Genomic DNA, 18,349 nt, shown 5'->3' with positions numbered 1-18,349 from the left:
GCCTCCATGCAAACGAAGGTAAATGCCTTCAACTCATAACTTAATTCTAATAAACTCCTCCAACTTCTTCCATTCAACTTATATTTCTTCCTTTTTCTTCTTATTCTTTTTCCTCTTTTTCTTGTTCTCGTAATCACATAAGGATCTTTTATCATCGATAATATAAACTGATAAAAAAGTAGATAATTAAATGAAACGATTTGAAAATCGAAGAAGAAGAGATAAAAAATATTTTTTAATATTTATTAGATTGATTTAATATTTTTAAGGTTTAAGACGTTGATGATATTTTAAACTTTTTCATAATAACCTAGAAAATATCATCGTTTGAGAAAGTATGAATCCAAAAAATATCATATTCATATGATTGGTAATTAAGGGATTACGAGATAATGATATGATTGATAATCGAGGATTATATTTAATAAAATTATATTTTATTTATTATTATTTTTGAGATGGTATAATAATATTTCTCTTGACCACGCAGATATATGATTTATACGCCGAATGAATCACACTTAAAAATGGGCATGCGGACAGATGACGTACCGTCTTAAAAAATCACCCATATGATTTATATATCGAGTGAATTACACTTTAAAAATAATAAAATTTATATGATTTATAAAAACACTTACCCATTGATCACGGTTTATATGAATCAGTGGGATTTATAAGAATAGTGAGATTTATATGAATCACACTTAAAAATCGCCCATATGATTTATATGCCAAGTGATCACGAACCGTCTTTCAAAAATCGCCTATATGCTCATATAATTTATATGCGGATATAGCACATGCCATCTCTCAAAAATCCCTCCAAAATTACCCATATAATTTATATGCCGAGTGACCACTTAAAAACAGATATGCGGACAGATCACGTACCGTCTCTCAGAGTTGCAATGAATTTTGACAAGCTCTATCGACCAATCGATCGAGATCGGACGGTGAACACTGTTCGGGGACTTCCTTTCCATTAATTCGAGTGACAATTCGCGGGCTACCGTTAGTAGTCATTCGCAGGCATCGGTGTCGTCCCCCCTCCCCGACGGGACAAGAATCACGGTGTTCTTTCAAGAAAATTGGTGGGTCCCAAGCCGTGTGCTGGGGATCGTGAATCAAAAATGGTGTTCCCTGCATTGTGCGAGACAGGTGACCATCGCTTGTTGTCGGAGCGGGGAGCACCGTGTAAACCGGTGCGCGACTCCAAAATGTAGATGCTCCACATGAAACAGCGAGACAGAGATTTTGACCAGTGGAAAAACGGGGGACTAGAGAGACACGACTTAACAACGACGTGGATGCCGCTTTAACGGCCACGGTGTCGGAAGCATAATGAGACCTCTGTGGCGAACGCGCCCTGCTCAGCGCACGCGACGCGCCTTTCGTACGAGCGGCCTAGGAACCTTATCCGCTCATCGGACGGCTGTGGGGGCTCGGTAGAGGCGGGGCCCAATGGGACGGCGACCCCACGGGCACTGGGCCACGGGCCCTCCCGGTCACTCTCTATATCTGCCCTGCCCGAGATAACGACTGAGCGCTGACCTCTCCTCTCTCTCTCTCCCCGTTCCCCGCTCCCCGCAAAACCAAAAACCTTCACCTTGTGTTCTTCTCCTTCCGTGTCTAAGAAGATGGTAGAATTGGCGGAGCTGCCGAGTCGCCTAGCGATCCTGCCCTTCAGGAACAAGGTCCTCTTGCCTGGGGCCATCATCCGTATCCGCTGTACTTCGCCGAGCAGGTAATCGACGATCGAAAGATCAATCTGATTGATCTCTGCTTTTCTCACCGAAATATAGTTTTAGTGGAATTCTACTGATAATTGGTTGGATTCGTTGTGAAAAAAAAAAAACTTTTTTAAGGAAGAGAAGTAGACGATTAGGTTAAAAGGACGCGTTAGTGGGATACCCTTGGTTTATGTTAATGAAGACGGGAAGTTTTTGAAAACGGTGTGCTTGGTTGAATTGCGATGCTTTAGTTACCAATTACGTGTGAGCGATAGTTTTAATACATTTTTTCTTTTAGCAATGTTTTGATTAATCGTATGGGATTGTGGTGCTAATGTGTTGTTTTGCAGTGTGAAATTGGTGGAGCAAGAGCTGTGGCATAAGGAAGAGAAGGGTTTGATTGGCGTACTTCCAGTTAGGGATACTGAGGCTGCCGCCGTGGGGTCAATGATAGCTCCAGGTAATTTGGTTCTGTGTCTATCTCCTTAGCTGATTAAGGAGAATATTTGGTTTCATGTTCGGCTATCTGAAGGTATGGGGAGCGATTCAGGGGAGCGAAGTCTGAAAGCAAAAGCAGATGTGGGAGAATTTCAGAATCAGGATGCAAAGAACGAGCAGGAACTTATGCACTGGCACCACAGGTGGGTATTGTAAATATCCATTTCCAAGAATTTCTATTATGTTTCAATAAATTGCAGGTGCAAATTTTACTTTCAACTTCAAAATATAGCAAATTAAGGTTTCTTGATGGTTGGCTTCTTTTTGTTCCTATGCTAATAGCTACTCAAAACTTATTATCTTAATTCAAGTGTTTAAAATTTGTAGCCAGCTGAGTGTTACTTTATTGTTGCAGTTACTACCATGTGTTCTTCAGAAAAAACCAATATAAGTCATCCATGTTGAACTTAAAAAGATCTATCTGTTGGATGTGTTTGAAACTTTGAGTCGCATTACAATGGATGACCAGAGAGACGGATATCTCATTTTTGTAATTATCTTATTTTACATTTGTAAGGATGGATTCCTAATTAGATCTTTATAAGATGTATATTGCAATTGAGAATTCCAGAGTGGAAAGCAAAGAGAGTTGGCAATTTTGGTTATGTTAATCCTTTGGACATGAGGATGTTCCTTTGGCTATTCCAAATGGATCTGTAGTTATGGAAAATGCTGTGAGGACAAAAAGAGCGAGATATATCCCTTGGCCAACATATTGATGATGTACACAATTAGTTATCTAAGTCTTATATCAAGCTGATAGGGTCTGAGGTACCTACGTTGACACCAAAGTTGTGAAGTAATATTAATCACACAACTCGATTGAGGTGCTTAAGCTTTCTTATACAGTTGAAAAACCTCAGTAGAAGTTGTCTACTTGGTTAATCTAGGGGTTCTCGGACTTTTCAATTTCTACCAGATCAATGTAATTGTTTTGAGGCTAAATAGAAATAGATTATGCATCTTTTGTTATTTAGAAAAACATCAGTGGAACTTGTTATCCTAAGTATTTGATTCATCTATACAAATCCTTTCTGACTTTTAGGTGCTTAAGCTTTCTTATACAGTTGAAAAACTTCAGTAGAAGTTGTCTACTTGGTTAATCTAAGGGTTTTCGGACTTTTCAGTTTCTGCTGATCAATGTAATTGTTTTGAGCCTAAATAAGACATTATGCATCTTTTGTTATGTAGAAAAACATCAGTGGAACCTGTTATCTTAACTATTTGATTCAGCTATACAAATCCTTTCTGGCTATCCTGTATTATTTCTGCAACCATCATGTGCACATTGTATCTCCTTTCCACACCCATTCTTAGGCCAGGAAAAGAGCGTGGAGCACATAACGTTTGCTAGAATGAGTAAGCTCCTTTCCTATGGAGAGTTAGTAGTTTTAATCAAGGGATTGATATCAACTTTGAACTGGTTTCTCGACAATAGATATTATTTCTCAAATACTTATTTGTCCACCAGCCATGGGGTGAAATTGAGATATTGAGTAATATATCTTAGACCATTGTCATTTCTACTGATGGCAAACAAACTATTTCCTAGGCTTGTTCACTTTGTATAAGAGCTCTTATGACACAAATACACTTCTGAATATTTATGTTAGCTATAAAATTTCATTAACAAGACTTTGATTTTCAGAGGAGTTGCTGCTAGAGCTTTGCACCTCTCCCGAGGAGTTGAAAAACCAAGTGGGAGGGTTACCTACATTGTTGTTCTTGAAGGGTTGTGCAGGATCAGTGTTCAGGAACTCAGTACAAGAGGAACATATTATGTTGCACGTATCAGCCGTCTTGATTGGACAAAGTCTGGTAAGGTGCTCTATTGTGCTCCATTGTTCATTTGCCTGTTACATATGTTCTGTTCCAGTGCCAAATTTCCTTCATATACATGCAGTTTTTCTTGGAAGAGATTAATTTTCTTCTCATATGTGTTCTTGTGGGACTACATATGGTGGAATTTAGTGCCTTTTAGTCGAAGGTTAAATGAATATAGTGATGTGGAGTTACAATAATTCATATGGCATTTACGTATACTGTTGTTAGTTGTTACCATATGTTTTCTCTATAAACTTTCCAATAACAAGCACAAGTTTCGGTCGGTAGCCCAGGTTCCCAACAAATTGGGGTGTAATTGTGACATTGCAGCTTGTTATGTGTTTGTCATTGTTACTGGATGGGCAAAGGCCTAGAGAGCTCAGTCATTTTCAATGACCATGTAAATTCCGTTCCACTAACATCGGTTTCAATAATGGAGACATCCTTGCCTCTGGGCCTTTTGGTGTTCAATGCGTATGGTAAATGATAAAAAAAGGTTCTTATATGTCAAGTCACATGAAAATTTTGCTTCATTTCTAATACTGCAATGCAATTCAGTAAATGAGTACTATAGCACAGTTTAATATAACAATTACTGGAGAAACTTACTACATTAAAAATGATAACTAGATTTTTCTAAACAGAAATGCTGAATGATGCAACATATTTATGTCTATAGAGGACTCTTGTACATCATGTAGTCTGCAAGTAAAAAGGGATAATTTGAAAAAGAAAGGAGGTCCTGGCAAGCGGAAGTCGGAAAATAATGTCTTAAGATTCTGATTATAATTTAGCGTCATGCTGTCCTTGTTTATCTATTTTGTTCTCTAAGGCCTGTTCTGTAGATTGTTTCTAGAATTTACTCTGTTTGTGATAAAAATGAATGGAAAAGTTTGATTCCTTTTCACAGGTTATAATTTGATATTGATTTATTTAATTAGGATTCAATTGAGAATAAGGAAAAGCTGACCTATACTTGCTTCCAAAATCCAATAGCAAGAACAATATAATATCATAAAGTTGACCTTTTGGTTTTTATAAACTGTTAAATTCACGATATTGTCAAGTCTGAATTGAAAACTTTCAGCAACAAGTACTACCCAACTTAATGAAACCAGATGTGGATCTCTTTGGTTTTATAATTCTTATAGATGTATCTTCTAATATTTCATGTTTCCACAGCAACTTATGATTCTCTCTTATATACCAATATCATTTTTTTGTTGTGTATTCTGTTTACACACTTGGACATGAGGCTAAGTTTAAGGAATGTTGGTTGTCTTTTACCGTGATGTTTGATCGAAGTTTTCTTCTTCCCTTTTTAAGTGTTTGGGTGAATAACCTTGAGATTTGTTATCTCTTTGTGCACATATATCAATAGTAAAACTTGTAGTGATAACTACAATTCTTTTTGCAGAAATCCTTGGACAGTTTCTTGCATGTGAGGCATTAACACATTGTTATGTTTTTTTTTTTGGGGTTGCTTAGAGCTGGAGCAAGCAGAACAAGATCCAGATCTTGTTCTGCTATCTCGCCAGTTTAAAGCTACTGCCATGGAGCTAATTTCTGTTCTTGAGCAGGTAAAATGTTTTATTTTGAACATTTCTATTAACATAAAATTGTGCTTATTGGCTTAAAACAGTAGGGTTTGGTCAAACAATATAACAACACTAACGAAAATATAGACCATCTCGCTTGTATTTAAACCCCAAGTATCTTATAAGATGACATTTTTATAAAAAACCTGAGTTATATTTTTGCACATCTTTTCCATGAGTCTTAGCTTATGGTATGTAACTGTATTATTATGCTCTGTGATTTCCATTTTTTTTAAAAAGGATTTTGAAGTATTTATGGTTAATTGTTTGTGTTTAAATTGTGTGTTTGTAACATTGGCTGGAAGTCGTTCTCTGTTAGTTTATGTTAGGTTATCTGATAGGGTTGCTCACATTTCTTATGCCACTCTCAGAAGCAGAAAACTGTTGGTAGGACAAAAGTTCTTCTTGAGACAGTTCCTGTGCATAGGCTGGCGGACATATTTGTTGCTAGCTTTGAGATAAGCTTTGAGGAGCAGTTATCAATGCTAGATTCAATTGATTTAAAGGTTCGACTCTCAAAGGCAACTGAATTAGTGGAGAGACACTTGCAGGTCAGGTTTGCTGTTCCTTTATTTTATTAATTATCATGTCTCTTCATCTTAATGTAATTTTGTGGACTGGTATGCAAGGAAGGTAACTAAGTAGGCTTTTCTAAAATATGTAATATTTTGTCATTGATATCTAGACAAGTGTTTATAATATAAACTTAACATCTACTTGTTTTCTCAACAGTCGATTCGTGTGGCAGAAAAAATAACTCAAAAGGTTGAGGGTCAGTTATCAAAATCACAGAAAGAATTTCTTCTCAGACTGCAGGTTCGTTACTCCAGCTGCCCACTTTTTGAGTATTTGGTGCCTTAAATCTCTTATGCTCAAATCTTCTCTAGATGAGGGCTATAAAGGAAGAACTTGGTGATAATGATGATGATGATGAGGATGATTTGGCTGCCTTGGAGAGAAAGATGCAGAGTGCAGGAATGCCTCCTAATATATGGAAGCATGCTCAAAGAGAACTTAGGTGCATTAATTACCTATTTAATACGTAATATGACATTTGACCATGTGTCATATTTGGTAGGGTGGCTGCGATATATGTTTTCATCAGGAAGTACAAGCTGGTTATATAACTGGAATCACAAGGTTATTGAAATAATCACTTTCCACCTATGTATATATGTATGTATATACATATATATATATATATATATATATAATTTCATGTTTAGGCCACACTTGTCTGATGTCTCTTGTGAATGACTTTTATTTCTCAATCTTTTCCTGTATCATGCTCTGTCTCTCTTAATTATGTAGAGAGGCATGTTTTTTGTGTGATTCTTTTAATAATTGTAAGAAGCATGTTCCCATGGTTGAATGATTTTGTTACTGAGGCAAGTTACATATATATATATATATATATATATATATATATATATATATATATATATATAATTTATTGCATGTTTAGGCAAAACTTGTATGATGTCTTTTTTGAACGACTTTTATTTCTCAATCTTTTCCTGTATCATGCTGTCTTTCTTAATTATGTAGTGTGAGGCATGTTTTCCATGTGATTCTTTTAATAATTGTGAGAAGCATGTTCCTGTGGTTGAATGATTTTGTTACCACGGCTCAGAAGAGTACGTTAACTACCTACATCAGAATTTGAAAATCATTCTCAATCCTCATTCCTAAACCTTTTCCCATCATGCATTTTTTATGCACTCTCTTGTTTTTCCATGCTATCCTTAAAAACCTGAAACTTTGTAGTATTGTTTTAACTACTGTGTCTAAAGTTGCTCACTAATAGAAAGCAGGTTTGTTCAATACTTAATGAGAATCAAAGTAGATTATTAAAGACTTTGGAGAAAATATGTTTAGGTAAAAAGGGTAGGACTAACTGTCTAAGTTTCCTTTATAATGATGTGCTCCAAGCTGGAAAAGATTATTTGATTGAACCTTATGTTCTTATAATATCTATTGTTGACGCATTGAGATTTGACTAATCGAGGACCAGGATACAAAGCCTCCTTTCATCAGAAAGAAATCATTCAGTTATTTATTACTAAAGAATAAATAGATGTATGTCTCACTAGTGTGTTTGATAAAAAAATCAGTTATACTTTTCTGTGGTTTTCTTTTCTTTTTCCCTTTCCGGGTGTTATTGATGGAGGCATGGGACCATTGAGTTTCATTATGTATAAGATTCTAAATATAGAAGTGTGCCTAATTATTGGAGCTCTCAAAATGCATTAAACATGATGCTTTGATGCTGCTAGTTGTCGTTTACTCTTAAAACGTTACCACGTTTATTCTTTATAGTGTCAATGCACTATACCTGTAGAGCACCAAAAGAGAAAAAAACCTGAACCATGGTTCTATACTGCTCTGCGGTGTCTGGCTTCCAATTAACTTCGTGCAAGTGTCAGATAATTAAATAAATAGATCTGACCTTGTGATCTTGCTTGCAGGCAACTGAAAAAGATGCAGCCTCAACAGCCTGGATATGGCAGTTCACATGGATACTTAGAGATTCTTGTGGATCTTCCATGGCAGAAAGTCAGTGATGAACCTGAACTTGATCTTAAAGCTGCCAAAGAAAGTCTCGATCGTGATCACTATGGGCTGGTCAAAGTTAAACAACGGATCATTGAATATCTAGCTGTTCGAAAGGTTAAAATTTTATCTTTATATTGTGACTTTATTTTTTTGTACTTTTAATAACATTGCATCTAATTAGAATTAACACCACTGTTTACAAATGCACTGTATTGCAGCTTAAACCAGATGTCCGAGGTCCTGTGCTTTGTTTTGTTGGTCCACCTGGAGTTGGAAAGACATCATTGGCATCATCAATTGCAGCTGCTCTGAATAGAAAATTTGTACGTATATCTCTAGGTGGTGTCAAGGATGAGGCTGATATAAGAGGACACCGAAGGACGTACATCGGAAGCATGCCAGGACATTTAATTGATGGATTAAAGGTTTGCATTTGTACTTTTCTACTGCAAGATATTGTTTGGTGAAGTAATCTTCTTTTCTTGTGTATTCTTTTTTTTGCCTGGTTGAGGTTAGTTGTTATTTTTTTCATTTACACTTCTAATATGTCCAGATCATGGGGCTTAGTTTTAGTTTTACATTTTACTTATCCTTCCTCTAGAGTTTGTCATTAGAAGTTCTCTTTTGTTCTTGTGTCATGGGCTAGAATTAATTTAAAATTCAGAATGTTAGTTATAGACACAAGCTTAAGCAAGAATTGCTAAACAAAAAATTATGATATTGATATCTAGTTATAACATGTGCTTATGCTAAGAAGTTATAGAATCTAGCATCTATGTTATGCTTTACAATATTGATATACTAATGTAGAAGAGTTAATTCCAGGCTTGACAACAAAATTGGACTATATTATCATTCAATAGATTAAGCATGATCAGAGATTGTTAAGTTAATTGGCACATGTTGGCACAAGTTGAAACATGCAGTGCCTGAAGAAGTTTGGCACATGCCATGTCAATTCATACCATATCGGAGATACATGTGGCTAGACCAACTGTTGACCAGCGCTGGCCGGCCATAGGGTTGTGTTGAACAGCATGGCACAGAATTTTGCTGGGCTGGAAATATGTCAACATGCCCCTATGATATGAAAATCCTTCATCATGACGATGATAACATTACATAAAGCTAAGGATGTAGAAATTGAGAATCTTGAGAACACAGCATGATTTTCCCATACAAACAATATGACAGAAAGACAAACAATAATGAGTAATAGGCCAAACAAATACCATTTTGTTTTGCTAATAAAACAGAAATGAAAACTTTTAAACTTTATGAAACATTTTCTTTGTTGTTATTTCTTTCTTTTGCTATTTGTCTCCGGAAAAATCTATTACTATAGACATCCCAATCAAGGATTGTCAAGCCATTCGGCATGTGTTGGCATGGTTGAGATGTATTGTGCCAAAAATAATATCAGTGGCCATGCCAATCCTTACTCAAGTTGCTAACATATGGTGAGGCCAAATTTTTGGCCTATGCTAGTTAGTACAGGGGTATGCTGATCAACATAGCAAGGAATCCTACTATGCCATAAAGCTATCAGCACGCTTCAGTGCTTCTATGACAATTCTTACCTCGATTGTTTTTGCACTTAAATAACAATGATACATAAGATTAGGGCAGAACTGAATATTTGTTTAACATTTTGGCAATTTGTGGAACCTTATGATTCCTGTTATATTCTTAAGTGTACAAAAATGGCTTCAATACTCATAGGAAACATCTTTAAAGAGCCACTTTCGACATGAAGGCTTGCTCAATCATGCCTCGAGGCTTTAAAATCTATAATAATGCCTCTAGTATCTAGCGTGTAATTATTTTGAATCTGATCTTTTCCAGAGCAAGTTGACTTAGGTTCAGCAGTCATGGCTTCATTTCTTGTCAGCCTGATCATTAGTAGTTTTCACTTAGTAATCAATTACCACTATTAAGTCTTTTATGTTACTTATAGAGTATTGCAGACTAAGCCTAATATTTCTTTCATTTTAGTATCTTGTCTGGTTATCTGTGGAGGTTGCTTTGTTTTAATGGCTATATGAAAATTGTTTCAGTTGTCAACATCTACAATTCATATCACTTACAACTGCAGAGAGTGGCTGTTAGCAATCCAGTTATGCTGCTTGATGAAATTGACAAGACAGGTTCTGATGTTCGTGGGGATCCTGCATCAGCATTATTGGAAGTCCTTGACCCAGAGCAGAACAAGACTTTTAATGATCAGTATCCTGGATTATGAAATTATAGTGTGTGATCTTTTACACTTACACTACTGCATTAGTTCTTCTCTTTAAATATATGAAAATTTCATTAATATTGTTTGCTTGCATAGGTTGCCCTTGCACATGTTTATTTCAAGATGTACTGTTTTGTTTCCTTATTTACTAATTAAATAGCTTCATTCTGAAATTGCCCTTTAATTTTTATTTTTATGGTTGGTTTCTCTTTCCATTTTTTTTTATTACTCAAGGAATTTCTGTTACAAACCATAAGCCCAATAGGTGCTGTGCTGCCTTTGGAGTATTGAGGGCAACTGAAAGTACAATTGATTTTTCAACAAACTAGAATTAATTTGTCTGTTGTTTCATATGCCTTTTGTCCCAAATTGATGTACTCTGAGAGGGTTCATTTGTTGATGTGGTGGTACTAGTTTTTTTCCGTTGATGGTGGTCAATTCCTTCTCATTAGATTATCAGTATTATTTAGATGGTATGGAGATGGATAAAGTTTTATAAGATGCTTTCTGAGGAATTTATCTTTTACATAACCTCAATATATGTTTTGTATCTTATTTCTTAGTTCAAGTAAATTACTTAACTTGTCTTTTCAGTTATTTGAACGTCCCCTTTGACCTGTCAAAGGTAATTTTTGTTGCGACTGCAAATAGAATTCAACCTATTCCTCCGCCACTCTTGGATCGAATGGAAGTCATTGAGCTTCCTGGATATACACCTGATGAAAAGCTGAATATAGCCATGAAGCATCTTATACCACGAGTCTTAGACCAGCATGGTTTAAGCTCTGAGCTCCTCCAAATTCCTGAGGTAGAACTTTATCTCATGTCAGTTCATTAGTAATGGAACAACCTTCATGAGCCAGTGAAAAATTTTCTATTTGCAAGATATTGATATTAATTATTTCATAATAATCTCCTCCAAAATGATGAATTTTTATGATATTGATATAAATTTCATCACAATCTTCTGCAAAATGATGTATTTTTATGGCTTTGCGCTAATAATGTTATTACTGTCTGCTCAGTAGTTTGTTGAAATTTTCAAGTGTTGTATTTTTTTCTGTAATAGGAATTCTAACGTATCTTCTTGGCTAGTCTACTAGGAGTTTAGTCAGTCCTCTTAATGTTTCGGACATGCTTGTGTGTGACATCTCTATATTCTTTTTTTTAGATGGATTTTAGCCTCAGTTACGCATGGAAGAAAAGTTATCTATTTCTGATTTGCTCCAAATCTGCAATCCAAATACATTTTTATCAAAGATCATCAATCTAAGTGCAACAAAATTATTTTTAAGGTTCAATGAACATGGTTGGGATCAACGTTTACCCGCACTGTCAAGACTGAGCTTATGATCATCATTATTTTTCTGTTAAGATTAGGTGAAACCGAAGTGCCTGGATGCTGACTTTCCAGGTAACCAGGAACTGATCTGGATATCGAAAGCAACCTGATACTACTAACTTTTAGGCACTTACTCTGCTATCAGGCAATAATATGTTGTTCATTAAATAAATAACATGTTAATGATATTATTTGATTGAATAAAATAGTATGTTTTCTGGTTTTTTTTGGATGAATATTAGAGAACAGGAATTCTTTATTCTTTCTCAATCTAGTGTTCAATTAACATGACTAAACCCAGTTTAATTAATTTTTGCATTATAGTTTGTTAATGAGGTTAAGGAAGGTGTTCAATGAGTAGATCTTTTAAGGTTGAGCATTTTTTTTAAATTTTGTTTCCCATTCTGGTTTTCATTGAACCAAAAAGCAGAATGCTTTGAAGATATAACCTATTTAATGGAGTGGTAGTTATATCATGGGTAGATATATCATGGTTTTAGAAACTAGTATGATAACAATTTCGACAAGTTGTCAGACTATTGGAGTACTGAGACATCGATAACAGTGAACTTGTGGTCCAACCATTCTTTTAAACCATGGTAACTCTGGTTGTATGCAAGCATTTTACTATTATCTTTTGACGAACAACTTATATCCTATGTTATGGAGGATAAATGCACTAATTTCCATTTATTCCATGATTTGAACCATGTACTCAGTGAAATTTCATGGCCCTAAGCTGGGGAACAATGGCAGCCATAATCATCCTGCTTATTAGTGTCCATGCTATGCACGTAGTTGGCTACTTTGATGTAAAGTATTCTGCTAATATAATTGTAAATATGGAAAATAGATAATATTTAGTCATATGAAAGTACATTGCAGCTTCATAACATATACATTTTTGGAAGTGTCTATGTAAGTAATTGGATGTAGGTAGACATTCATGGTTAGTTCATTCATGTAGACACAAAAAAAAAAAGATGCCCCCTATATGCAATTGTTATGTAGTTAAAGATCATCCACATTCTAGCCTTTTTCAAGCATATTATAAGTGCAATTGATAGGTGGGAATAATCATGGAATATATATCAAAAGTTTATAATTGGTTAATATCTTAGATCAATTCCATAAAGCTGATATAAAGTGCCATCAGGGGAAGTTATGGAAGATAAGTATTTTCCAAAAAGTCATGCTAGTTGGTGGATACAAATTTCTAACTTCTTGGTGGCAGTTAAAGCTCATGCAAATCATAGAGAGCAATTACATGTTTTTTCTTAGACCTGGGGAGGGTTCAGGAGAAGCAGAAATGAAAAGCTTTTCTAGTCAGTGATTCATCTTGAAGCTACAAATGAGCCAATGTGCTAACAAACAACATAGATGTTATTTTAACTGACAAAACTAAAAGTCATACTTAGACGTGTATCCATGTCTATGAGCCTATGAAGAATACAGAGATGCTGTATTTTTACCTGTCTAGATGTGTACATTAGATTTGAAAGTAATCACATTACTAAACATATAGAGGATCAAATGGCACCACAAATTAGATTGTGTTCCTTGGGGCTAGCATTCTCAAACTTTTTATGGCTCGCTGTCTCTTTTCCTGAATGTTGGTGTTGAAAGATACATGAATAAGTCAAATAATCGTTTCTTCATGCCCAGAGGTCCTAATCAACAGTGATGGCAAGCATGATTCTTTTCTTTCGCATACCATTTTGCTGATCATGATCCAGCACTCTTTACCAATGAGTGGCTAGGCATCATTTTTATTTGTAGGGTGACTCTCCATGTCGGCAGTTATGTTTTCCTTGTCATGGATGTATAACAATGTCCTGTCAGTGATTAGTCCTTCCTAATGCCTGAATAGGGTATGGTGACGCTAATAATTCAGAGATATACTAGAGAAGCTGGTGTACGTAATCTGGAGAGGAACTTAGCTACTTTGGCTCGTGCTGCTGCTGTCAAGGTTGCTGAGCAAGATTCCACCATGCAACTTAGCAAAGATGTACACCCAATGACAACTTCCTTTTTGGACACACGATTTGCTGATGGTGCTGACATTGAAATGGAAGTTATTCCTATGAGCGTCAGTAGACAGGAGATATCAAATTCTTTCACAAGTGCCTTGGTGATGCTTGTAGATGAGGCTATGGTGGAAAAAGTGCTTGGGGTACTCACTCATCCATTATCTTTAGTTCAGTGCAACTATTCTTATCATGTTTTGTACTCAACTGTAACTTGTCATAAAAAATTACTAAGATATAGCCAACATGGAAACTGCAGCCTCCTAGATTTGATGATAGTGAGACTGCAGATCAGTTAGCAACTCCAGGAGTATCTGTTGGGCTTGTCTGGACATCCTTTGGTGGAGAGGTTCAATTTGTTGAAGCCACAGCAATGATGGGCAAGGGTGATTTGCATCTTACTGGACAACTTGGTGATGTTATTAAAGAATCAGCACAAATAGCTCTTACATGGGTATTTTCTATCTGCTTTGTTTCATCTGCTTCTTCTCATGTTGAGTGTTGTGCTCTTGGTACACAAAATATTTTTGGCAATACATGCATATTTTATTTTCTCATCTGCACCACAAGTTGAAAGATTTTAATTTCTTGAACTTCTTTTTCTTTGTGCATTTTTCAGTTCTTTTAATTGGATCATCTTATATGTCCTATATATAAATTTCAAACAGAGATTATTATTACTGGTATTCTGTGAGATGAAACATGCAAGGTAGATGTACCCTTACCCACCAGCCTGATAGCAAAGGTGGGGATGACTTCATAAGAGATTGCTTATAGGTCTCAAGTTCATCCAAACATATATTTCCTTCGGACAAACCAAAATTATTCATTTACCCAAATTTAAATGCACTAGGAATATGCTCAACAAAACAGTCCATACATATACTCTAAAACTAGCATATGTTGTGTAGAGTTTGGCCAAGAACTGGTGTCAGATCATATAGTTTGGTACCAGTTAGTATGCATTTTTTTACTTTTCTGTTAACGCCGGCTGGGTCAATATACTGCTTGGTATAGTGGTATCATATCAACCTGATCGGATATCGTAGTCAATAAAATAGTGAGATTTAAATTCTTGCATGCAATTGAAGAGGATAATCAATCCCAAGCTGAAATCCATGCATGAGTATAAGAATTGATAAACCTTCAAAGAGTTCCTCTGTGCTAGGATACAAAATTTAGGTATTACTAAACTGTCTTTTGAAATTTATTGATCTGCATCGTGTGTGAGTAACGTATGCCTGTGTACCAGCTGTCATTTGCGAGCTTTCCCAGTTTCTGTTTGAACTTATGTTTCCTTTTTCAAACAAGTAAATTATACTAGCTTCCAGAGTTAGAGTTATCACCTTTAGTTTTCTATATGTCATATATTTGATTTTAGCTTGTTTCTACATGGCAGGTGAGGACAAGAGCAGCAGATCTTAAGCTGTCAGCAACTGGTGAAATTAATTTGCTCGAGAATCAAGATATTCATATACATTTTCCTGCTGGCGCTGTGCCGAAGGATGGACCATCAGCGGGAGTAACTTTAGTGACATCATTAGTATCACTGTTCAGTCAACGAAAAGTTAGGGCAGATACTGCAATGACTGGGGAGATGACTCTCAGAGGCCTTGTATTGCCTGTCGGTGGTATCGAGGATAAGGTATCTGATACTAAGTTTTATGCCCCTCTTATATCTGGTATACTCTAAAAAAATGTTAAAAGCCCTATTTTTTGTATGATTATGTTGTTAAAAGTAGTTTTACAGTCTGTTCTTTTTAATTAAGGTATTGGCGGCTCATCGATATGGCATCAAACGAGTTATATTGCCTGAACAAAATTTGAAGGACTTAACTGAAGTTCCATCAGCAGTTCTTGATGGCATGGAGGTACATTGATTTCAATGGTTATATTTTGCTTGGCCCTTTTGGATGCATATTATATTGTCTGGAAGATATATGATTCACTTAGTTGCTGGATTTTGAAATTGTATATGCAAATATTATTCATATTGTGATGCATTTTGAGGTTATCAACTGATTATTTTCTTTTAAAAAATAACCTGGAAATTAGATAGAAGTTTATTTAGCAATGCAATTCAAGCAGAAGGATTTAAGCGAGCAATTACAAAGTTGATGGCGATTATGAAATGAAAACAAGATCTTGCAGGTCCTTTTTAGATTGATGCAATTATTATAATTAAAAAATGTTATTTTTTAATTTTATACACATATATTAGTTTCTTTTCAAAACCCATCCAGGAATCTTTTATCCTCTTTGTTCTCTTTCTTGCTGCTTGGAGAACTGTAGGCATCCATCTTGACTTTTCATTAAAAATACCAGCATGGCTGATTTTCCATTACTTTCATTCCTGTTGCTATATTACCAATCTAACATTCTTGACTAAATTCCAGCCACTAAACATGATTGTTGTCGCATATTTCTTTCACTAAACATTTTTATACTTCCTGTGTTCATTAGTCTGTGACTTATCTTGGCAATTCCTTTGTGGGGTGGAGCTTTTTATAAAAATGCAAGAGAATTTTGTAATGTAACATCATTAAATTCTTAACCATAAAAACTGCAACAGATAACTCCGTCATTCAGAATAGGCAACAATCGGTCTCGATGTTTGAGGAATTGTAACTGGAATTTGGGATCGACACTAAAAATCTTGACTGGGTGAATCTGGTCCATGTTGCTGAATCAGATTGGTATTGGTCATATTCAGTCTTTAGCTGTTTCCTTTTTTATTTTTATTTCTTGATTTTTGGGACTTCAAAGTTCAAACCCATCTGGAAGAACCAATAAATGATTGTTTTTGTTTTGTTAGTCATTCTTGGACATGTAAATAAGAGGCATAACATTGATGAGTATTATCTTTAGATCTCTATTATCTTTGCAATATGATTTAAATTTTTTGAATTGGTTACACCATGTCAAATCCATTATTTTCCTAAGATGCTACTTGTTGATTCACTAAATGTTTTGCATAGTTGACAACTTAGGCTTTCATCATTACATGTGCTTTTCTACAGCTCATTTTCTGGGTGATATAATGGTTAAAGAAATTTCTGGAGTATGTCTGTTGGCATGCATATTCTGTAGGACGTGCACTGGGCTGTCTTTTTATAATCTTCTTGATCAGATGATTCTTTTACCTTCCTGCTAAAGCAGTAAACTACTTCTAGATAATATTCAATTTCAAACACTGACCGGTTCTACTAAGTATATTCATGTCCAACCTGGAAAGTGTAGCATGCCTTAGATTCATATCCCATCAATCCTAAATACCAACTCGTTACTCGCTGTATGGACTAAGAATTTGTTACTGATTTCTGATGCTTATGTGCCAGGAGAATCACTTTTCGGCAGCACTTGAAAAGAGATTCTGACTAAGATTCTTGCTAATACTTTTTTGACAGATGCTACTTGTGAAGCGCATTGAGGATGTGCTGGAGCAAGCATTTGAAGGTGGATTTCCCTGGAAACAGCATTCCAAGTTATAGCATCCATGTATCTCCCCTTGATAACAAGAAGATGGATCCACTTCTCAGACCTGCAGTCGCAAACTTACGTGAATGATCACCACCAATCACTTGGAATCCTGCAATGCACAAAATGTCACTTACACGAATCAATGCCCAATCGCAGTACGTCCTATGCTGCATCGGTGTTATTTATATTCCAGTTCAGTGACTGTATTCTGAGGGAGATCAGTGAAGCAGGAAGCGATGGCATGTGCTGTTTTGCATGTACACCTACATCAAGCTGATGACTGTTGATGGATATACAGAATCAACCCCATTCTCTCCTGCCAATCAAAATCTGAACATTTGATATCTCTTCAACTTTACGTTCGTCTTAGTGACTCTTTTCTGTGAATGGAGCATTGTTGATTGTTCTTATGGAGTTCCTTCAACGCTTGCTCTCAGGTTTCTTATCACGGCACTGAAGCCTGTCAGGATTGGTATGAGCATTGATAGGAAAATAGGCACCTAAATCGGATTTTGGATGATAGGATATTTGGGTGGATGATAAATCGAGTTGGGGTGGGTGGAATTCGGATGGATGGATGGATGATAACTTTTACATAAATGTTCTATAAAGTGAAAGTAAGTACTTAACATATCCGAACTTAATTGCTATGGTGTGTGTATCCAAGCGATTTCTCCTCGTGGCATGCTTCTTATTTTGACTTTGTGGCTTGTCGTCCGACATCTTAGAACTTGATTGTCGTTGTGTCTCCAAAAGATTTCTCGTCAGAGTTGACTCATCTCACAGACAATGTGTTTCTTATCTAAATTATGTTTGGCAGAGAAAAAAATTGGACATCAATGACGTTGACATTCGAACACAATCTTTTGAGACAAATGCAATATAATTGTCGTCCCAATCACTTAGAAAATTAGGTTCCCATATTTATGGTGGAAAAGTTTGAAAAGGAAGCACGGATGGGTTTAGTCAACTTTCTCCGTCAAACCTAAGAAAATGAACTATCCAATAGGATAGAGTAACTCATCGACTCGAGTCATCTTTGTAATCATGGT

General features: G+C 35.8%; 1 protein-coding gene across 1 annotated transcript; it reads left to right on the top strand.

Annotated features, from left to right (window-relative positions):
* The first annotated feature begins 1,555 nt into the window (after nt 1-1,555).
* On the top strand, nt 1,556-17,932 carry LOC135605357 (lon protease homolog 2, peroxisomal-like). The gene is made up of 17 exons (XM_065095353.1): nt 1,556-1,747; nt 2,084-2,193; nt 2,266-2,374; nt 3,880-4,049; nt 5,544-5,635; nt 6,025-6,204; nt 6,386-6,469; nt 6,541-6,671; nt 8,122-8,323; nt 8,428-8,634; nt 10,305-10,435; nt 11,043-11,256; nt 13,661-13,963; nt 14,077-14,271; nt 15,217-15,462; nt 15,587-15,688; nt 17,225-17,932. The coding sequence occupies exons 1-17, from the start codon at nt 1,641-1,643 to the stop codon at nt 17,306-17,308; spliced, it is 2,667 nt and encodes an 888-aa protein (XP_064951425.1). The 5' UTR covers nt 1,556-1,640; the 3' UTR covers nt 17,309-17,932.
* Nucleotides 17,933-18,349: the final 417 nt, after the last annotated feature.

Source organism: Musa acuminata, chromosome BXJ2-2 (assembly GCF_036884655.1).
Source record: "Musa acuminata AAA Group cultivar baxijiao chromosome BXJ2-2, Cavendish_Baxijiao_AAA, whole genome shotgun sequence".
Lineage (NCBI taxonomy): Eukaryota > Viridiplantae > Streptophyta > Magnoliopsida > Zingiberales > Musaceae > Musa > Musa acuminata.
The sequence above is the reverse complement of the archived record's forward strand: the minus strand, read 5'-3'. Positions and strand labels throughout refer to the sequence as shown.

Coding starts and splice junctions, on each gene's coding strand:
- LOC135605357 (XM_065095353.1), top strand. CDS start 1,641: ATGGTAGAATTGGCGGAGCTGCCGAGTCGCCTAGCGATCCTGCCCTTC. Junction 6,470..6,540: donor AATTTCTTCTCAGACTGCAG/GTTCGTTACTCC, acceptor AATCTTCTCTAG/ATGAGGGCTATAAAGGAAGA. Junction 15,463..15,586: donor TCGGTGGTATCGAGGATAAG/GTATCTGATACT, acceptor TTTTTAATTAAG/GTATTGGCGGCTCATCGATA.